Source organism: Barbus barbus (assembly GCF_936440315.1).
Source record: "Barbus barbus genome assembly, chromosome: 16".
Lineage (NCBI taxonomy): Eukaryota > Metazoa > Chordata > Actinopteri > Cypriniformes > Cyprinidae > Barbus > Barbus barbus.
In genome coordinates, this window is record NC_136744.1 from 16215632 (window position 1) to 16239130 (window position 23499).

Consider the following 23499-nt stretch of genomic DNA (forward strand, 5'->3'; position numbering starts at 1 on the left):
ATTGGCAAGTAGTAGAGCCCTGCATTTCGGGCCGGGTCCGATGGGCCCTGACTTTTTTTTACGCCTCTAGGGCCGGGCTTCGGGCCAATTTCCACGTCACAGTTCAGATGCGGGCCGGGCCTCGGGCCTGTTTTGGGTTCCTCATTTTTATATTAGACATCTATCCATTAGTGATGGGGGAAGAAAGAGAACAGAAAAAAAAAAAAAAAGGAAAAAAAGCCCCCTTGCTGGTGGAAACACGAGACCGTGCCACGACAGAGCAGCTCGATGGTGTTTAGTGTCCCGCAGCAGCAGCTGAAAAGTTCTGCGTTCAAGTGCACACAATAGGCAAAAGCTTGCTGCAAAACCCTAGCAAACATAACCATGAATGTGTCTGCGGGAAATAGTAAGGAGATATTTGAATTATTTACAAATAAACTAATGTTTTCTGAGTCTGTCGCAAGGATGAAGTCGCTGATCCTGACTCGCCGTCTCCTCAGATGCGCCTTTAGAGAGAAATGCATCTTTATTGATTAAGATAATAAAAGTTCTCATTTTTTTTTTTATTTTAAGTGATAATTTAAAGCTTTCTATAGATATATTCATGTCTGTGAGGCATGTATTTGCTCAGCTTCGGTTCATTTTTGTGACGCGCTCCTGTTCAAGACGGCAGAAAGCGCATCATGTTTGTGTTCTTTGTTTTATAGAAGAACTACCTTTTGTTGGTATTGTGAGTGCACACAAATACAAGTAGACCCTTTACAGGTCCGAATGATGCATTACTCTTACCTTTATCCAAAAAAAAAAAAAAAAAAACTGCGTAGGCTATTTTAATTTGTTTCCACTGAAAAGAATCCAAGTCTGCTTCGCAGCCATATCACCCTGTAGCCCAAGACTGGTTGCCTACTGAAGCTAAGCAGGGTTGAGCCTGGTCAGTACCTGGATGGGAGACCTCCTGGGAAAACTAGGTTGCTGCTGGAAGAGGTGTTAGTGAGGCCAGCAGGGGGTGCTCACCCTGCGGTCTGGGTGGGTCCTAGCGCCCCAGTATAGTGACACTATACTGTAAAAAGCACCGTCCTTCAGATGAGACGTTAAACCGAGGATTGGCTTCATCACGGTCTCCTCTCCATCAATAAGCTGGTGTGTGGTGGGCGTTCTGGTGCACTATGGCTGCCGTCGCATCGTCGTCATCCAGTTGGATGCTGCATACTGGTGGTGGACGAGGAGATACACCCCTTACTATGTAAAGCGCTTTGAGTGCCTAGAAAAGCGCTATATAAAAATGTAACAAATTATTATTATTATTATTATTATTATTAAAGTGTTTGCGCTGGTGCCTCCATGTCCTTAGCTTCCACTCTCTGCACAAACTTAGATATAGGCTAGCGCACATTATTATTATAGCGCAGGTTTAACGTTTAAACACTATTATATACTTGAACTGTTTTAGTATATCTATAGATTTTATTTTAGGCAAGTCGTGATGATATGAGAAGGCTAAATTGATCAAACATAGGCTATGATCAGCTCATGCAGCTGGCCGCTTGGTCAATACTTAAAAAAAACTAAAACTTACAGGCTATTTAATGAACAAATGCTCCAAAAATTAACTTAACGTTTTTCAAAATTAACTTAAAACGAAATAATTTTGCCATTACACACAAAACTATACTACTGTTTCGGCTATTAAAAGAGTTCAAACGGTTTTAGGAGAGGGGGGGTAAGTGATAAGCTGTCGGACGTGGGCCAGGCTAGGGCCTAAATTTGAGGCCCGTGCAGGGCTCTAGCAAGTAGTTATTTACATTCGTTTTAAACCAAGCGAGAGTTGACAGGTTGCGCGCATGTGTCAGGCCTCGTCCATATTGCCAGGTGCGCTCGTGAGAGACTTGCGGAGCAGAACCAGGCGCGAGACCGCGAGTATAAAAGAGCATTACGAGACCGGCTGTGTGTGTGCTGCTAACTTTCGATCTGACCCTTTTTAAATGGTGGGCGTTTACGCAGTTGACTAGAGCAGTGCTGATTGGGGAGAATGTAGGTGCGCCCACTCTATTGGTTAGTAAGACGGTCATTCAGGGCTGGCAGTCATGCATATGCTCTGGATCAGAATAATATTGTCCACGTCGCAGGCTTTGCGATTAGGAAATCACAACATCTCAAATCCCGATTTCAATTCGATTTCGATTAAATCGCACAGCCCTACTGCAGACTCACCAAATCAGACCCTTTCAACCTGAAGTGGTCGGAAATAAACTGAACATTGCACAAAATTCAAAAAAGGAACATATACATGAAGAGAAAGTGTTTTAAAAAAAAAAAAAAAAAAAAAAACGCAAGCATGAGTCAACTGAAAGTCATTGTTGTGACAACTCTGAATTGCACTTCTTTCAAAGGGTGCTTTGCATCAAATAGTTTAAGGTTTAGAGATTGACATACGCCTCCACACTGCTTTAGGCAGATTACAGGCCTTTTCTAACTTGAGTGGGTTTTTTTTTTGGCTTGGACCAATTTAAGCATCTGAATTCTTTGAACAATAGGATGTAGGGTGGTCCTTGCTTTTTCCCAGTGGTAGGCCGCATTAATTTCTCTTCATACAAGGCCAACGAAGAGAGGCCCACAGCTTCAAACATAGTCAGTGACAAGAGCTTTGGTTCCCACCGGAATCATCACAACCTAGTTTAAGCATCCAAACACTGCAAAGCAACACTTCATGGCTGAATCAAACATTTAGCATGGTTTGAGGTTACTGGCCCACAGAAGATAATCATTAGCAAACTTCATGTCACAGTGTTCATGTCACACAGGCATCCATGTGCATAAGCCAAGAAGGAACAGCCCAATGATTTACAGACAATAAGATATTGATAAAATATTGTTTGAAGTGTAATGAATAGGCCCCCTCGTGATCATGTTTTACATTGTGCATGCTGAAGTGATGCATTGTTGAGATCCACACACAGAGGGAGGAAGCGCACAGCGCAGCCGAGTAAACCAATACAGGGCAAAAGGTCTCTGTCTGATCCATGTCTTTCGGCTCAATCTCAACTTAATCACACTATAATCTATGACTCCAAACAAAAACAACCCTACAACCGTTGGAAAGAATTTCTGAGAAGAGCTTGTTATACACAACCACAGTCTGATCTGGATAGCCAAACATTTCCTATAAAACAAAAAAACATTAACAAAATATTAAGTCATCGTGTGTTCAGGGTTTATATTTAACTTCTGATATGAAACAAGGTCTCAGGACCCTCAGCTTTTAAATGGAGTAATTTTTAAAGAATTCAAACAATAAATACCATTTGTTGCTCTTCAATGTGTGCGGCACATAATATCCGCGTTCTGATCAATCAAGCTCTTTGCGCACGGTCAATTGGGATCGTGCTAAAGCAGCAGAATGGTGCATATCAGCATTTTATGATGCAACTATGACATCAAAATGTTTAGATAGAAGTGCAAGTTACCATAAAGCTACTGCGAGTTTCCCCTGACGCTGAAATTACCGGTGCCACACTCTGAGCATCACATATTAAATCACCGTATCCATCTGAAGATCTAATCATTATGGGATTCACTGCCGAGACCAAAGAATACAATTTCAGACTTATCAAATACTGCTTTCACACATGATTAGACCAAGGGAAGTGGGATCAGATGAATCCAGCCGTCTGAACATAATTCAGAGTTGTCAGTATCCAACTAATGCGTTACACATTCTTCTGATCTTTGCATTAAAGAGGATCAATCGTTTAGATCAGATGCTAATCAACATGGAGTAACATCAATACACAAGATGGCAACAAAACTACAACAGTGATTTGGTAATGCATCGTACAGGCACTTGCCTCCTGAGGAGATCTCACATCCTCTAAAGATGGAATGAAGTGCTTTGTTGGCATTCAGCCATGAGTATAAAACCTTTTAACACACGTGCTTCTTATTGAGTGCTACTAAATAGGGAATAACACTAGGGAAGTGGAGTATGCCACACGCCAGTATGAGAGCTATTCTCATGAACACTAGAAATAGTTGGGGTGAATGTCTATCACTGAACATACCAAAATGGCCCGTGTTAAAAGGCACTGGTAAAAAACACTTACATTTCCTTGTGTTTCTCTTCTGCTAATATCTGGTCATTTGCCTTGAGTCCATACCTGTAAGACAAACAAAGCATCTTTGTAACAAGAACAAGTAAAAGAAAAATCTTAATTTTTTTTAGGTTAAAATGTTGTTTGTTGTTTTTTTCCCATTCAGTGACCGTGGCATAAAATTATGGTTAAAAAAAAAACCCTGTGTCTAAAGCAGTGTTGGGTGTAATGCGTTACCAAGTAACTGCAATTTAAATTACTTATCCACTGAAAAAGTAAGGGATTACTCTTCATTTTTAGTTTTTTTATTACAGTTACATAAAGTACTTGTTACATACAGTAAATAATTTCAACCGTTCTAAAATCAATATTAAATTTGAGATCTAAATTTACCATCTAAAGATAAAATTGAATGCAGAGTCTTAACCCTCTGCACCCCGGCGCGTTCGCTTTCAGTTTTTCCTGATTCACAGAGAAACCTTAAATACAGATAAGACAAATCGAATCTAAAAAGGGCCTACTTTTACGTGTACACTGACTATAACAACAAAACATTGGGCTTTTGTAAAACAAACAGGGTGCGCTTTCTGCCGTCTAAGTCTCCGTGAGCAACATTCTACGCATCACAAACTCAGCGAATATTTGACACAGAGACATAAGAAATAGGTCTATAGAAAACAAATCGAAAATTAATATCCGATTATGTAATGCGTATGAAACTAAAGCAAGGTACTAGTGTTGTCAAAAATAATCGATATTTCGATAAATATCGATACTGAAATATCTGAACGGTACCAATATTAATTTCCCGAAGTATCGATACACCGATACTAGCCGAGCTGTCACTTTCTCTCCAAAGGCGCGTGGACAAGCACCACACGTGACCGCACTCGTCTCCTTCGCTCTGGTTAAATAGCAAAAGTGAAGTGAACAGAAAGATGACTGCTCTGGTTGTTAAAGAACACAGCAGGAGCGCTATCTGTAGGGATCTATGATCTCCGCGATGTAGAGAACGCGCACGGAATCCAGTCATAAAAACGGAATTTACAGTTTAATGCGGAATGTCACGGTCCACGGAATTTGTCAAAGTTTGAATGAATTAATCAAAAGTCATTACACAAATTAAATCGCGATATGGACTAGTATCTGTAAATATTAAGCTGCAAACGTCGATTTAAATATGAATCCTGCATGTTCTGTGCGTCTCTGTGTGAATGAGCTGCACGTGCGGTTGTGTTTACTAATGTGGCGCTCGCGGTGATTTCAGCGTCTGCCGTCTCAATGAGGACATAAATACATCAACAATATCTCCAGAACATAATACTACTACTGTTCATTTTTTTAAAGAAATAAATCACAAAATATTTTAATTTTAATAGTAAATCCCCTTCATTTGCCAAAAATGTAAATGTTTAATTTTCATTAATTCAAATATAAATTAATTAAAATTGTTTTATGCCTTCATCTGATATCCAGTAAAATTTAAATACACAACACAGAATTTCTGAGGGGGAAAACACATTTCATAAGGCTACTGTAAGAATAAATAAAAATTGTTTGTATACATTCAAATAGCCTAATAGACATGCTAAAACACAGAATTTGGTAACAATAAAACATAAGGTGAGAAAAAAATAAAACGTTTCATACGGCCCTAAACGTGTCATTTTTGTTACTTTTAATAAATTAAATGTTAAATTGTATCATTTTCATGATTTTAATGAATTAGACATGTTTTTAGATTAATAGCATTTAATTTGACCATTTAAAAAAAAAAAAAAAAAAAAAAAAAAAAAAAGGGTTCAGAAAAATTCAAACGGAAAAAAACGGAATCCAGAAAAATTAAAATGGAAAAAATTGAATGTAGAAAAAAAACGGAATTTGGGGAAAAATAAAACGGATTTCATAGGGCCCTATATCTGGAAATATTTTGGTTATGAAGCAAATGAGAATATCAACAAATAGAACTTTGGATTTTAATTAGTACATGTATTAGTAAACGTTAGTTTCAATTAACATTTAACTAAGATTAATAAAAGATTAATAAATAAATCAACAAATGCAGTACCTCAAGACATTTTATTGTTCATGTAAAATATACCGCATGTTCTCGACTTGTTACATCTATCTTTAAATTATAAAAATTACCCCCTTAATATTGTGGCAGTTTTTTTTCACCGTGGTATCAAAAATGGTATCGAGTATCGATGTTTTTCAAGGTATCGTATCGAAGTTAGAAATTCCAGTATCGTGACAACACTACAAGGTACAATATTTCCCGTATGTGAAGCTTGAAGTGTCTACTTTAAAATTAATGAATTCAAATCGGAAACAAATATTCTGATTATATCATCTGTATGAAACTAAAGCGAGGCAGTCTTTCCCGTATCGGAGCTCATTATATGCAGTCACCTGCACGCAAACGCCCTCACCTAGATACAAAAAATAAAATCTAATTTATAGTTTTTGAAAAGACCTGCTACGTGGAATTTCCCTCAGAAGAACAGCGCGATCTGACACTGCTTTATTCAGCAGAGAAGATCATTTCTGTAATTTATTCTTACCTACATTAGTTAACGTGTTATTTTTACATGTAACTTACCCAACACTGGTCTAAAGTAATTGATGTTAAACGAATTTGTACCATATTTTGTCACGTGCAGCTAATCATCTTGAAATGTACTCTGTAGATTGTGCCATGATTTCTGTTGACACAGAACAGATCCATCCACCCCGAGATAAATATAAGCACATGCGACAGCTCATTTTAGTAAGACGGCTGTAGGTGAAGGTCTTAGGCCTAACACAAAATAAAGCTTCTTTTGTTGAGCCATAATCACTTCATCACCTTAAAACGTCTTTGGAAGTGAGAACAATAGTTCGCCCATTTCATTTAAACTGAACTCTGTACCTAAATCCATCCAAAAACATGGTCAATCAACTATTCGAGGTCTTATGAAGGCAAAAATACTAAAGTGACTTGAGTATAACTTAAACCACCTTTTTTGGTTGTTTACAGTCAAAGATAGTAAAAACATTTATAATGTTTAATCTTAAAGAGACTAATTTCTAAAGGATCATGTGATGCTAAAAAAAAAAAAAAAAAAAAAAAAAAAAAAAAAATTCAGCTTTGCCATCAGAGGAATAAATTACACTTCAAAATATATTCAAATAGATAAGTTATTTTGAGTGTGTGGTCAATCATGTGCTGGCCAATATCCAATCATTAAATAGGCAGCTTACTGAGCTCTCTTAACACATTTTAGTAATCTATTCTTTGACTCTGCCCTACAAAACAGCAGGTCATGCAACAAACTGCTTCACACTTATAATAAATTGAATGGAAACCATTACAGTCAAAGTCTGCCACATATCCAGCTGTTCTGTCTGAAACTGCAGTTAAGATTATTAAACCTGTTTGCAATAGTGGTGACAGTTAGGAGCCAACAAACTATAGTTTGATTTAAAAACACTAATATTCACAGAAAAAAAAAAAAGTGACCTGGTATATTCTGCAATTTCTGATCAAGCTTATACATTTCCGCATGAAGTACTGACAAATAAAGTGACCACAAACAAAAACAGATCAAACCAACTAGACCTGCACATTATTTTAAATGGTTCAGAAAAGTTAGATCAGGTTACACAGCTGAAAACATCCGTTTAGTGAAACCGCTTTAAGTGTGCCACCTCACGGTCATGGTAAGGCAAGGACGCTAATGGCAAATCAGGCAATGCCAGTGTGTTTGAGGTTATGTAATGGAGGGGGTATTGTTTTATGACTAGTGCTGGAATGGCACTCTGCGAGTAGGCCTACGTGTCAAACAGGAGATTTCCTCTCACCCGCAGAGAGTCCATGGCACACGCCGCCTCAAAGAACAAGGACACTTGGCCTATTAATCGTATTTGGTTTGATTTCTTTACAAAAGAAAAAAATATTATGAACCCAAAAGCTACTGGGCTTCCAGCGTCTCTTCAAACCAAACATAGGCTGACCAAAGATCAACCACTCGGTGACAGGTTTATAAAAAAAAAAGAAAAAAAAAAAAAAAAAAAAGGGTTGTTCACATCACCCAAGACAAAATGCTGACACGACACAGGTACAAAAGCAAACACACAGCAGTGCCCACTGCCCAGTCATGTCATTAAATAGATCCAAATCAAATTGATTTGAAAGAAACATGTGACTTACTTGTCTAGAAAGTCTTTGTCCACCACAGCGCAGATGTCAAGCAGGGGGTTTCCCATCCCGAAAAGGGCATTTTGACTGAAAAAAAAATAAATAAATTGCGTATCCAGTTAAGACATTAGGAAAACAACTGAGTAGTCCTGACAGACGCAAGCATAGTTACACTAAAAGCATATGCACAGGGCCCTTGTGATTCACTTGTACATTGTGTCTTCTAAAAAAAAAAAAAATCACAGGGACGTTTCTTTGACCAAGCAGACCATTTTAAACATTTTCAACAAACATTTAAAAAAAAAAAAAAAAAAAAAGTGGATAACTCAAGCATTTTTGTCTTGAGGGACTTTTCATAAGAGAAATTCAGCATAACATAGGAGATCCATTCAAACAAACTACAATACATTACACAAATTTGAAATACATAAGCATTGCTTATTAATGAAATCCATAAGCTACAAGCTAGATATTTTGTCTATCAGACACTAAAACTGTCTGGTTAAACAAATACTGTTTCGAAGCAGGAAAGTCAGAAATATTTCAAAATGAGACCGCACTAAAACATTAAATAAAGTAGTAGACAGTCACCACATCTAACAAACCAAGCATTCAAGCACGTTCATTCACCCTGGATCAGACATGTGTGGTGGAGACCCTAAGATTAAAACTTTGCTTCTAATCTATTGTTGACAGATGATAAAATTACTCATTTTGCAAAGAGTAATGATAAAAGTCTGCATGTTTTCCATAATATATTATTCTCCATTAAATGTTAATTAAGGCAGCACTTCCAAAAACTACAAGGAATGAGACATTTGCACGCCTAGATTCAAAGAAAGACAATTGCAAGTTATAAGAAACATGTGAATAAGCACAGATGTGTCAGTGTGGGAGTTTGTGAAGCTTGTGCTGCTCTAAAACAGATGTTTTAGGGGGTGCTGTTCAATGCATAAAGAAATATAAATATCATTTCTGTAGTGACTAAAACCATTTCTGTACAACTAAAACCGTCATCTCAGAAACATGGTAAATAAGCAATCCATCCAGAAAACAGTATAGTACCACATCTTGTGAGCTTCCATTAGCCAAAACATGACCAAATTCTCTTAAAACGACACGCTATTTGAGTTAGGAAAAACTGTTTCTCTTTATGGAATGACAATTTTAAAACTTATAAAATTCCTTATATAGGTGTCTGATTACCCAGTTTAGCCCTACCTGGCTGTAGGCATGAGGGTGGCTTGAGGTGATGCTCACTGGAGCTTGAACAGTTGTGACTGTACAGCAGGAAGACTTTTTTTTTGCAGCAGAGCCCGACTGCATAACAAAAGACGTGGAGCAGGAGAGACGCACTCCATTGGACTATATAAAACACTCAAGGACAACGGATGTTTAGAAGTGTTCAGGATACGTACACAACACGAACTCACCACTCGACTATAAATGAATGAAGTAATTGTGGAACGCTTTGGATGTTGTTCACTCATAAAAATGCCCCATGATCACGAGTTTGCGATTTATGTTTTGCAGCAAAACCTAACGGATTCATCGGCATTGCTTTATATTGGGAAAATGTTCAATTCATTCCTGTCCAATGCAGCGACAATGTACTTTTGAGAGAAAGCACTGAATTGACAGCACATGGACTTTAAGTGACGCGGAGCCGAGACCTCTGACCCAGAAGTGCTGGCAAACAAACCGCCCGGTGTTCAATAAAATACCAAACACACCTTTTGTCATTCTACGCTGTTCAACCGATGCTTGTGTTTGCTGTACCTGATCTTTTTTTCCTCGAGTTTAATCCTCTTGGCTTTAGGTTCATCGGACGCCATGCTGTAGCAGCGTGATAGTGCTATCAAATATACTCCAAGCACTAGTGATGGTATGGCAAGCCGGTTTAACATTTAATCTATAAGCCGCACTAGTATCCAATTTAACGTTACTGGTAATTATTTTTTTAAATACTAGTATCTTTTCCGTTAAGTACTAGTACTTAGTCATTAACTACTAGTGCTTATTCTTTAGGTATTAGTGTCTTTTGTAAAGTTACTAGTACTTATTCATTAGATACTAGTATTCATTAGATACTAGTACTTATTCATTAGATACTAGTACTTCTTTCAATAGTGACTAGTAACTATTATATTGTTACTAGTAACAAATTTGACATTTTTGCCATTGACTTCTATGGGGATCCGTCATTGAGATATCAACCATTCAGTTTTGACTATTAAGTATTCCACTAGTGACTAGTACTTCTACTAGTATTTTTAGATTTAAATAGATACTAGTCACTATTGCAATAATTACTTGTCAGAAATTAAAAGATGATATCACAAACAGAATAACTACCACTACCTGTTCATTTGGAGATATCTTCAACCTCAAAGAACTAGTAAGAATGTATTTGGAGTAGGGCTGCAACTAACGATTATTTTGATAATCGATTAGTTGGCCGATTATTCTTTCGATTAATCGATTAAAAAAATATTGACCAAAAAAAAACACTATTCCACATTCTGCCCAATGTCCTTCAAACAAACGTGACAACTGAATGCTATGAAAACATACAGTGCTTAATTTATTAGACCACTTAGCATAATAAAGAGAAAACATTAGAAATTTGTCAAAAATTTGTTTAAATTTAAAAATGTTATTGTCATTTATTGGACCTAATAATAAAAAATGTCCTCATAACAGCTTGCATTCTTGCTGGTATTGTTTATGTACTTTTTGACTGCAATTGGGTATCGCGAAAAAAAAAACAAATAAAAAATAAGTGCTCTGGTTTTCTTTCATAGATAACAGCAATAATGATATTATAGCATTAAAAATAGCCTACTACTGTTACTAAAGAGCTTACACATATTGGAGTACTAACCAGTACAGAAAGCCGAAAAATGATTTTGGTTATCACCAATACTGTTACTTTAGAGCAGCAGTGGCACAAACCTTACATAAACACATTGTTAAACTTACATAAATTTGTTAAGCATTGTAAAAATTGAATATAGTTTAAACCTCTATTAAAAATTAAAATAAAGATAATAAAGACGAATAAAAACACAAACTCAGTGTTAACCAACAGGTAATGTTCTGCAGGAACTACTTTGATCACAGTCACCTCGTCATTTCTTTATCCTGTAAAAGGCCGTTATGGAGCGTCTCATGTTTATATTCAGACAGACAATTACACGCTGTTATCCCTTTAAAGTTCCTACTCTCATAAAATATTTTAACTTATTTTAAACCTTAAATTAACTTTCAACAACAGATAATTCAGCACAATGGATATGTTTGCGCTGAAAAGCCTATTAATTGTCTCCCTCTCTACTGTGTTCTGTCCGTCTGACGCGCGTGCGTGCGCCCGCCGCGCCGGCGCTCATTCGGTATTTTAAACTTAACACAGACTGTCAGGACGGACCTTTATGCAAAAATGGAAATGCTCGCGTGAATGTGGCATTTATAGATAAGGATATGACCGTAAACTGAACGTTTTTGCGCTGAGGACGCACACGCATCTGTCAAAGCGCCTGACAGGGCAAGCCATTACTCTTATGCATTAACTTAAAGCTTAAAATAAAGAATTATCATGTTTTGGGCAGCTTGGATCACGTGCTTCTCCGGCAGAATCTCATTCTGTTTCCTCCACTATTTTTAGATGCATTTTGTCCATAGAAATGCATTATTCAGTGCCGTAATTTGACTAACCAGCTGAAGTTGGACGTGCACTGTGGGCAGACCCGATTAATCGATAATGAGAATCGTTGTCGATGATTTTCATAATCGATAATAATCGATTTTATCGATTAGTTGTTGCAGCCCTAATTTGGAGATATCTTAATTCAAACAAATCATTACATAAACATGAGTACCTCTCAACCGTCCAATCAGAGTCCATGTGGCAATACATACATTAATATGCTGATTTAATTTGATTGTTAAGTAGGGCTAACTGGCTTTGTATGTTAGCCTACCTTGCTAATTGGTTACCATAAAAACACAAGAAAAGATTACAAACCTGTTGTCCAACAAAAGTATATCGACATGTTTTTACTCCAAATTCACATCATAACATCAGCCGAGTGTTTGAAATAAGTTCCTTTTGTGATCTGACATGGTTTCATTAAACAGAATGAGGCAGAAATCATGCCACTTCATATTATTACAGTGATAAAGGCTGTCGATTAGCATTGCATTTTAAACATACTTTATTCTTATAAAAATACCCGAGATGGCTTGAAGAACATAGATAAAACCATACATTGCTGCAATCATAGTTTATTTTCTTTATGCTTCATCATTAAAACATTTATCTGCATAGCTACTAGGCTACATAAACAGGGAAAGCTGAATGTCTTTGTCCATATGGGGGATTTCCTGGAAGTGAGTCTCACTAGTGGAGTTTTGTGAGTGAGCCCTCCGGCGAAGAGTATGAATGAAATTACATGTTATTTTGTGAGCAATAACGAATACTCAATTCGAGTAAAAATAGCTAAAATAATTATGAACTTTGAGATAAACGTTTGCAAATCCTTACATTTTTCTTCAGTCTACAGAAGTGTAATTGTTTTTCTCTTTTCTTGCAGCTATATTTATTATTATATTTATTCTTAAATACTCAGCTTTGTATATCATAGTGAAATAGTGTTATTACAAAAGTAATATTCCTTATTTTGTTTAATGTTTTTTATTTATTGGTATATAAAAACAGATTTGTTGACCAAATCATGCAGCCCTACATGTACAGAAAACCTGTTTTTTTTTTTGTTTTGTTTTTTTAAATAAATAATGTTTGGCCTTTTTTTTTTTTCCAAATAAAGAAAATGTTTGTCTGAAAACCATAAGGTTCAGATTTTGTGTGCCCTGTACAGAACATTAATGTAAAAACATTCAGTGTCTGTAGCACCAGTGCTTTATGCAAAAACATTAACGTACAGCCCTGATATGATATTTATTGTTTTTACTGGAGGAAGAGGAAAATAACAGATAATAAAATTGGTGTCTTATCTCCATCCTTAGAGGTCACTCGATGACCAGCAAATACATTAGACTACTATGTTTACGCAAGTACAGTGTTTACAAAACTGACAAAATAGGTTTTCTATGTGCTTGTGTACAAATGATTGCTTCTTTTCTACGTGGTTTCCACAAAAAAAAAAAAAAAAAAAGATTAATCTCCTTTCCGTTTCTTGTCTAATCTCTCTCCTATATGTTGCTGGTTCATTAATATTCAACATACAATTAGCACACTGGGCAGAAATGCTAATTTTAAAAGTACTAGTATCTATTAAGTTCAGGATATCTCTGGTCTAAAAAGTTACTAGTAACTAAAAAATAAGAACTAGTTCTATTTTGTCTTAACAAGAAGAGTATAAGTAGATACTAGTCACTATTGGAATAAGTACTAGTATCTAATAAATAAGAACTAGTATCTAATGAATAAGTACTAGTAACTTAAAAAAAACACACTAGTAGCTAAAGAATAAGCACTAGTAGCTGATGAATAAGTACTAGCACTTAATGGGAAAGATACTAGTATCTAAAAAATAAGCACTAGTAGCATGAAAATAGATACTAGTACGGCTTATAGATTAAATGTTAAAACGGCTTGCCATAGTGATAGGTCGTTCTTAAACGATTCGTTAATTTTGAACGAATCTTTAATGTGACTCGGGAAGAACGAGTCGTCTCGGGGAGTGATTCGTAAAGTCGCGCATGCGCATTGCACAACATTCTATGGGTCCTGTACTGGACTTAGGACGTTTCTCAATACCAAGTTCGCAGAGTCTGGACTTCCGTTCTTTCGAGTTTGGACTTGCCAAGTTCGACTCAGAAGAACGAACTCTCGAGGACGGGAGGACGAACTGAATTCTGGCCCGTATCAAGTCCGCACAAGACACCTCTCGATGCATCCTCGGTAAAAGGGGCGGATCAAGAACTGGACTTGGCTAGATGTGAACTTTGAATTGGAACAGTACTTGGGCAGCGACTGATGACGTTTCACAAGTCCACAAGAACACAAGTACAGACAAGTACGCATATTGAGAAACGGCCTCTGTTCACCTCCGGAGTCTTCGGGTTATGAATCGTTCGTTCATCACGTGACAGCCCCACACGCTTAACCAATGCAGCCTGAGCCGGAAAGAGAATAGAGTTGGGGAACTATGACGTCACTCTGTAGGCGGATCGGCTGTTAGCATGAAACTGGTTATCTCGACAAAAACCCAATAGGATTTTCCCATAGGCTTTTGGATAATCGCAAAAAATAAAACTCTGTGTTCAATCATAGTTCATGAAACTTACACGTTTTGACAATCGAGATAATCTTTACAAAGTAATACAAATTTTATGAATTTTGAAGCCTAAATACAAGCGCCAGAACTAAAAAGCTAACATTAGGCTATAAACGAACTACAGCACCACGGTCGCTCTCCTTCAACGTCACCACCACCATGTTTCCGACCACTTTTAAACTTATTTTTAGAAACATTTTCCATGATAATTATTTACCCTGGATGAATTTTAATCCAAAAGAGCACGAGACTGTAAAAGCGGGTTAGAATGAGTTCCTGTTCGGCGTAATGACGTTGAATGTCTCCGACAGCGCCTGTAGTCCCATTTAGCAACTTGTTAGCAACCGTCTTTTTAAAGAAACGTAACAGCTTTATAAAAATAAAAAAAAATCACGAGTGGGGTGTAACTGGTGTGTTTTATGTCGTAGAATAAAACGTGAAAGTATCTTGAGCCTGTGTAAACCACAAACCTTATTTAAGGGATTTAACCAAAATCCCATTCAAAAAACCCATTGACTCTGGGATGATGGAACCGGAAGTGCTCAAATGCTAACTCGCTTCCGGGTTTTCGCCTACAAAGTGACATCATAGTTCCACCGCTCTATTGATTAGTTCACCTCCAGAGTCTTCGGGTTTGAGTCGTTCGTTCTTTTGTCACGTGACCACTTGCCGGATCAGTACATATCAAATAGGCTACTATAAAGTAAAACAGTTTTTTTGCATGTTGGATCATATTTAATAATCATGAAATTATCAAAATGTGTAATAAGCATTTTCCTAGAAATAAAAATGGTCTGTTCATTTTTTTTTTTTATGCAAACATGCCTTAAAAGCATGTTCTAATCTAAAATATAGCCACAGTGTTTTATTTATTTTAAAGCTTATTTAAAAAAAAAAAAAAAAAAAAAAGCCTAGCTTGTTGTGTGTGTGTATATTTATTTTTTTATATAAATTGTTTAAATTAATTTGGGATTAGTTATTCTCTTAGCTAGAAAGCTTTTTTTTGGCACAAAAGTGTTATTTATTTTAAAGCTTATTTATTTTATTTATTATTAAAAAGCCTAGCTTGTTGTGCAGCATTTTGTTTTAGTTTTTTTAAGGCTCTGTGGCTTTAGTATATTTTAATTTTCTTGTATTTTTTATTTAAATAGTTTAAATTCATTCTGGAATAGTTATCCTCTTTGCTATAGCTTTTTCTGGCACAAAAATAAACAATAAAAAACAATTCAGGAGTGTGTACAGAGTGTTAATGTCTAAAGTGTCATATGCTACAAAAGTATAGTAAGTAACACTATAGTCCAATCTAAAGGGTTAACGCAAAAGACAAATACAACAAGGTATTGTATTTTAAGATTAGACTCCCCCCCCCTCCCCAAAAAAAAAAAAAAAAAAAAAAAAAAAAAAAAAAAAAAAAAAAGCATAACCAACTCGTTATTATCTTTATTACCACATAGTGTTATGGAAAAGAACCATGTGACAGAAATTAAAAGCAATAATTTGAGACCAGAAAAGCATCATATCAAAATAATAATAATAATGCTAATAATAATAATAATAGACTTTGCACCCGTTTGTAAGGAAGGTTGTAAATGAACTAATTTCTCTGTCCAAAACTGTCACGTCACGTGACAAAAGAACAAACGACTCAAACCCGAAGAATCGGGAGATGAACTAATCAATTCTCTTTCCGACTCAGACTGCATTGGTTAAGCGTATGGGGCTGTCACGCGATGAACGAAAGACTCATAACCCGAAGACTTGTCAGATAAGAGGTGGTGCGCAAATCATAGACTAAAGACCCAGGTAAACAATTAATTAATATTTTCTGTTTCTTATAGCATTATAGTTTTGTATTGTTTGTAGTGTGATAAACGTTTGTATAAGTAGTAGATGTGTTTGGAAAGTAACACGTAACATTTGAATTATATTTTGCTAAAATGAACGAAATGACTCGGGGGGGGGGGGGGGGGGGGGGGATTCGTTCATTTTGCTGAACGAGACTCAAAGTGAGTGAAGCGAAGTGACATTCAGCCAAGTATGGTGACCCATACTCGGAATTCGTGCTCTGCATTTAACCCATCCAACGTGCACACACACACAGCAGTGAACACACACCCGGAGCAGTGGGCAGCCATTTATGCTGCGGCGCCCGGGGAGCAGTTGGCATAAGCAGTTTGCAAAGGTCCGAGTCGGTAAAATGATCCGAACATCACTAGAATTAAGCATCTTTTAGTTTGATGGCGGATCGCAAACCAGCATTTATAGGTGCATACCGCCACCTACTGTACAGGAGTGTATAATATCAGAGTTTTATATACTTTAGTTAAAAAAAAAATAAAGACAACATATATTCTTAATTTATTTTCCCCTTTCCTCCCTTCCTCTTTATTTCCTTTCGAATTATAACCTACCTATATTTTCTGATCTAATCCTGTATTTCTTAGAAAAAGAAATGAAGCCCTACAGCAATCCCTCATTTCTTCCTAAAATCCCTTCCAAATTCCATCCACGTTTTAATCCATACATCTTGACACGTAAAATTATCCTCTCTGCACTATATTTATTGCACCACAAAATGACATGCTCAACATTTTCTGGTAACACATTACAACTGTCACATTCATCAGAAACGCGTTGTGTCATTAAATACAAAGTTGACTTTAATCCTGTGTGTCCAAGTCTTAATCTTGCAAGAATCACTTCCTCTTTTCTACACTTCCCTTTAAATGTTTCCACCGTTATTGATATTTGTATGTTATAATAGTGTCTCCCTTTATCTGGGTCCCACTTCTTCTGCCATAAATCCCTCACTGCCTTTTTGATTAATGATTTGGCCTCACCTTTTCCAAATGCAGTTTCTCTCTTCGCAATCTCATCTGCCTTCTCATTACCCTGCAGTCTACACCAACATGAGCAGGAACCCAACAAAGCTGTACATCAGTTCCAGCTCTTTAAATGAAGCATCTGGCGGATAGTTCTTATGAATCGAATCTTTTCACTGAATCGATTCACAAAACCGTTCGTTACTACGGTGTTGTCAAACTGGCTTTAGCTACTTTCCATTGAAAGAAGTTAGCAACACTGCGTTACTATTCCTCACGAACCGGACTGAAACGGTCCGAGCCGTTCTCTTGGACCCATTTGAACTGTAATGAGCCGAGGACCGATGAGTGAGCTGCTAATAAAAGCATTCGATTCTCTGTTCAGAGAGTCGGTAAATAACGTGAGTGAATCGAAGACTTGACTAACAAGTTTCTTTAATAGCCAAATAGCAAAAATGCTTAAAAGAACCTACTGCAAATGAATTAATTTGTAAGTAACTTTAATATTTTTTTGTGTGCGTGTATCATTGTAACTGTTAATGTTTGTACTGCTTTAAAAAAAAACTAAAAAAAAAAAAAAAAAAAAAAATACATAGCTGTCCCGGTATATTGCCGGAACAAAAAGTACACTTCCAAGCTAATATAAACTTTAAATAAATACACGCTTTGTAGAGGTATCGTTGAACGTCTTTGATCTCAAGCTTTTTTTCACAAGGAGCGAGTGTTTGTGTTTTAAATCTACTTTAATATAAATTCGCGACAGGCATAGATTCGAGGAGGAGTAACTTAACATCTGCCACATTGGCAAGCGGGGATACTGCCTGAAAACATTCATCAAGACAGCTGTCTAGAGGTAATATTTATTTAGAAATAAGTTTAGATGTGTAGTTATGAACAACCTACTGTCTGTATTTGTTCAGCTGAATTATGAATCTCAAATAATCGGTAGACGCAGGATATCATAAGTTAACTCTTCCTATCTTGCTATGATAGATTTGAAAGACGTTTAGGTTATGAAGTTTTAATTTAATGTTATAGGATAATACAGTTGTTTGCAGAGAGCTCAGGACCGGAAATTAAACCATTAACAACATTTAGATCTAACCCCTGGTTATTATAATATTTTTTCAAAATAGTTATTTTTATTATTTAATTGATCATATGGGATAAACATTGATCAAATAGGGATACATTTGTAATATCTTTTAAAGTCACTATCCTAGATACTGAAAGTAATTAGAATATTGTTTTATTTCTTATACAGAGATTTAGTTTTGATATACTTTAAAGCAGATTACAAAGAAATGGCTTAAAACAAACGTGGACATTAATTTGTGGGTGAGCTTACCCCATAGTTCTCATAGTACATTTTGATTATTCATTTAAAGTTTTATCACAACAACCCTTTTTTAAATGTTATTTTTATAGCCAGTGTTAAAAAATAAAAAAAAGTTAAAAACTTTGAATGTTCTAGGCATATTTCTCTCCAAACACTGGAATAACAGTAGCTCATACTTGCTGTTAGCACCGTGACTCCCATTCTCATTGTCCCATTTTCATCCTGTTGAAATTCCAGCCCTCATCATGATTCACAGCTTGTTTCTGATAAACAATGCTGGCGATTTATTCCTGGAGAAACACTGGAAGAGTGTCGTAAGCCGCTCTGTCTGCGATTATTTTTTCGAAGCACGAGAGAAGGCAGTGAAACCTGACAATGTGCCTCCTGTCATCCGCACCCCTCATCACTATCTCATTAACATCTACCGTGAGAAGATCTTCTTTGTTTCGGTCATCCAAACAGAAGTGCCTCCACTCTTTGTGGTAGAATTTCTGCATCGAGTCGCAGAGACATTTCAGGTATCAATAACCCACTGACAGTGTGGCGTAGAAAGTATATGCTAACATACAGTATGGTCAAAAGTTTGGGTTCAGTAAGAAGTTATTTTAAGAAATAAATGCTTTTATTCAGCAAACTTGGTGAACGTTTTATTGTAGATGTCTTGCATAGAATGTGATAAATGATGGTATTTTATAATCATTTATGCAGGACTATTTTGGAGAATGTTCTGAGACCACCATCAATGACAATATGGTCATAGTCTATGAGCTCTTGGAGGAAATGTTGGATAACGGCTTCCCCCTCGCTACAGAATCCAACATATTGAAAGAACTCATCAGACCTCCCACAATCCTGCGGTCGATGGTCAACACCATCACAGGTAAAACAACACATTCCGGAGTATTTTGTTCATGGCTACGTGATGTTGAGAATCTAACTGATTCATAATCCTCAGGCAGTAGTAATGTTGGTGAAACACTCCCTACTGGTCAGCTCTCCACTATCCCATGGAGAAGAGCAGGTGTGAAATATACAAATAATGAGGCTTACTTTGATGTGGTGGAAGAAATCGATGCCATCCTGGATAAGTCTGGTAAGACTGTTTGTGGTACTTTAATTTCACAGTTAGATTGTTCAGATCAGCGGCTCCCAATCCCAGTATTTTGTATGTCTCTCTTAGTTAACACACCTGATTCAGATAATTAGCTCGTTAGAAGTGAGCTACGTGCATGAACTGTGTTCTGATTGACAAGATCCCTACTCCCTGAGCAGGGGAAATCAAGTCAAGTCACCTTTATTTATATAGCGCTTTTTACAATGTAAATGGTGTAAAAGCAACTGCACAATATCAAAAAAGGAAAATAGTGTGTCAATAATGTAAATGAAAAGATTTTTTAAAAAATCCATTGAAGTTTTTATTCATTAATGGATTTGCGCTGCGCAGCGTCTTCACACACAGAGGAAACTTTCTAGAGAAGTGTGACATAATATACCTCTGTAAATAAATACTATTTAAATTTACGTCTCGCACTCTTTAAAGCCCTTTGTATGGAACACATACACTCGTTTCGAACTGGAATCATGGCGGAATATCTGGTGATGTCCACTTCGCAAGGGCACTTACAGACTGGGATTGGGAAATGCTGGTTCACGTGAATACATAATTCTGAAGGTATGCGGTTGATATTGGGTTTCTCTTCTGTTTCAGGAACTACAGTCTTTGCAGAAATCCAGGGAGCTATTGATGCTTGTGTCAAGCTCTCTGGAATGCCAGACCTTACTCTTTCATTTATGGTGAGAGCACATATTCATATTCATCTCTTTTTTTTTTTCTTTTGGGATATATTTTAATTTGCTATGTCTTCAACCATATTTAAAGTTGCAATGAAACTGAAGTAGCGACATATCTTTTCATTTGTATTATGATGGCTTATCAGGAAATAAAACATTTAGAGCAACGACTTGGATTATGGCATTTTCCTTAAACATTACAAGGTCAAAAATAAAAGAAACATACCCATAGTTAGACAGTTGTTCACAGTAAGATCTATAACATGCATATGCAGATTTTATTTTCACTGCTACCTTGGAAAATCTTGTCCATATCCATATCTGTATCTAGCAATGACCTTATTCAACAAAAGTTCAGAGTACAAGTGCCACCACTGGGCACCTGTAATGAACCTGAGGACTGAGTATCTTGAACAAAAGAAAGCATTATACACACTATACTTGATCTAAAATTATTTTTAACATTATGCTAACTTTAAATGTATTAGGCATGCAGCTTTTATGATCCCATATTAATCAAGGGACAATATGACATGTGGTCTTTTTTACCAAACTGTATGTTGTCCACAGAACCCCAGGCTCCTGGATGACGTGAGTTTTCATCCGTGCGTCCGTTATAAGAGATGGGAAAGTGAAAGAGTTATCTCTTTCATTCCCCCCGATGGAAACTTTCAGCTCATGTCGTATCATATCAGTGCGCAGAAGTAAGCAGAGTATAGTTCTGGAGAAAATAGTTTAACCATAAACCTAAAACATGTATGAAATATATTTAGATATTGCCCCTTAAAAGTTTTTTTACCTGTTTTTGCAGCCTTGTAGCAATCCCGGTATATGTGAAGCAGAACATCAGTTTCTTTGAGACTGGATCTTCAGGAAGACTGGACATCACTGTGGGTCCTAAGCAGACCATGGGAAAGACTGTGGAGTGTTTGGTAGTGACCGTACACTTGCCCAAAGAGGTTCTCAGTGCCAACCTCAATGCAACTCAGGGAACCTATAACTATGACCCTGTCAAGAAGGTCAAATGCAATTCCATTTTCATTGATTTATTGTAGTTGTGTTATTTTAGCAATGTCACAGCTGCTGATCATTTGAAACCCTATATTTGGCTAATTGTTCTGACTGTTGTCTTGTAGCTTTTGGTGTGGGATATAGGGAAACTTAACCCCCAGAAGCTTCCCAATCTGAAAGGAAGTCTAAGTCTGCAGTCTGGAGCTCCTAAACCAGAGGAGAACCCAAGTCTGAACATTGACCTGAAAATCCAGCAGTTAGCCATCTCAGGTAGGCTGCGGTTCTTTATCAGCTTTGGTCGTTATTCATTGCCAGCAGGACCTTGTGATAAAGCACTGTTGTTATTAACATGCTTTTAAAAAGCACAATAGGCTGCTGTAACCCTATTTCATTTCCTATTTGTTCACTTATTTTTTTTTCTTCTAAATGTTTCATTTCCTTCCACATGTTTGTATGTAATCGCTGAAATGCCATCAATGGTTTAGGGTCCTTTTTTAAAAAGACTACTTTTATTTTTATACATTCAATTGATTAAAGGTGACAGTAAAGACATTTTTAATGATACAAAACCTTTCTATTTCAAATAAATGCTTTTGAACTTTCTATTAAGTGTTAAAGCTATACAAGTTTGTCTAAACTCTGATGCTCATATGATTCAATGAGCATTGAGAATGATATTGAAATAAATCTGATCTTTTGTAGAGAAGGAGAGACAAATTTGCTTATTTGGACAATGACTTTGAAATTGTGTACCTTCACTTTTCCTATCCTAATCCTAAAAACAAAAATCATATTTTCAGACTTATGTAAAGTGCCTTGAAGCACTGTTTTAAAATGTGTTATATAAATACAGTTATGCGTACTTCACTCTCTCTTCTGCTTCACAGGACTGAAAGTCAATCGTCTAGACATGTACGGAGAGAAATATAAACCATTCAAGGGTGTGAAATATGTGACCAAAGCTGGGAAGTTCCAGGTCAGGACATGAGGTCAACTGCAGAGTATCACAAGGATATGCCAAAAGTTTATAAGAGGTGCCATTTTCTCAGTGACAAATCATACAGGATTGCAACCTTGTGCACAATTTCCATTATTTTTTTTTTTAAAACATGGCAGTTACATTTGTTATTGTAATATTTATCTTTCTTGTTTTGTGGGAAGTTACTGGCAATTTGCAAGACATGAAAATCTTTCCACTGGATAGTATTGGGAGAGCATTTGCTTTGGGAATCTTTCACTTCATATCAACAACATTCCATTAATGTATTAAAACTGCATTATGTTAGATTTAAGGTACGGTAAATCTTTGCCAGAAACACAATATATTAATCGCAATACTGCTCTACAGTCTTTCATATTGTCACAAAACAATACTTGTGAGTTTCTGCACATTCACAGGCCTTATTTTTTATTTGCCTTTTCAGTGGCCTTTGAATGAAAAAAAAAAATACTTTGAGAAGGCCTCACACACTCAAATGGCCTTTCTTTAAAAGAACAGTCATGCTTATAGCAGGACATATTTACAATGATGCAATCTACTACACAAGCACATCACTGCTCAGAGGTGAATAGAAGCTGTATCTGCTTGAGAGACAATTTACACTTAAAGTAGTTTGCCACATACAAGCACTATGGAGCCATTATGAGCTTAAGTGATAAAATCCGTTCTGTTGCACTGACCTGCACTGATACGGTAGATATGCAGCTCTGCCACCTTAATGAAGCTTTGAGGATTTGCACACAAGGACACACAATTGCATTATTTTGTAAAATGTCAAGGGAACTGCATAATTGCATTTTAAGATATGTATTTAAACCAAAAGCCTTTAGATTTATAAAGTTTGCGAACAAAATGAGGTCTTTTTTGTGTGTGTGTTTCCACTTCTGAGTAATACCTGTTTATTATAGCTTCACTTGAATTTGTTTGACAAAATTAGAAAGTAACTTGTCCCTTTACTGACATATTTGGGGAATGAAGTATCCAAACAAA

General features: G+C 36.5%; 2 protein-coding genes across 9 annotated transcripts in view; one reads left to right on the forward strand and one right to left on the reverse strand.

Annotated features, from left to right (window-relative positions):
• LOC306882224 (adenosine kinase-like) overlaps positions 1-17889 on the reverse strand; it is a 188806-nt gene extending 170917 nt beyond the window's left edge. For 3 of the 6 annotated variants that reach the window (XR_013785227.1, XM_079436719.1, XM_079436722.1), the window contains exons 1-3: positions 10027-10126; positions 8260-8334; positions 4080-4133 (exon numbers count right to left, since the gene is read on the reverse strand). Coding sequence is in view for 4 of the 6 variants with exons in the window: in XM_079436719.1 (XP_079292845.1) it covers positions 4080-4133; positions 8260-8334; positions 10027-10082 (185 nt within the window). In the remaining 2 variants the exon portion in view is untranslated. Of the gene's footprint in view, positions 1-4079; positions 4134-8259; positions 8335-9468; positions 9965-10026; positions 10127-17386 lie in introns of those variants that run through there. The other 3 variants (XR_013785226.1, XM_079436721.1, XM_079436720.1) reach the window with 2 other exon arrangements.
• Positions 17552-23492, forward strand: ap3m1 (adaptor related protein complex 3 subunit mu 1). 3 transcript variants are annotated; one of them, XM_079436716.1, is made up of 10 exons: positions 17552-17769; positions 18132-18221; positions 18945-19225; positions 19416-19587; positions 19663-19800; positions 20416-20501; positions 21069-21202; positions 21310-21517; positions 21635-21779; positions 22397-23492. In XM_079436716.1, exons 3-10 carry the CDS (start codon positions 18953-18955, stop codon positions 22495-22497), a joined length of 1257 nt encoding a protein of 418 aa, XP_079292842.1. In that variant the 5' UTR covers positions 17552-17769; positions 18132-18221; positions 18945-18952; the 3' UTR covers positions 22498-23492. The 3 variants fall into 3 exon arrangements, with proteins under 3 accessions (XP_079292842.1, XP_079292843.1, XP_079292844.1); XM_079436717.1 differs by lacking the exon at positions 18132-18221 and having other exon boundaries at positions 22397-23359; XM_079436718.1 differs by lacking the exon at positions 18132-18221 and having other exon boundaries at positions 17552-17858; positions 22397-23355.
• Positions 23493-23499: the final 7 nt, after the last annotated feature.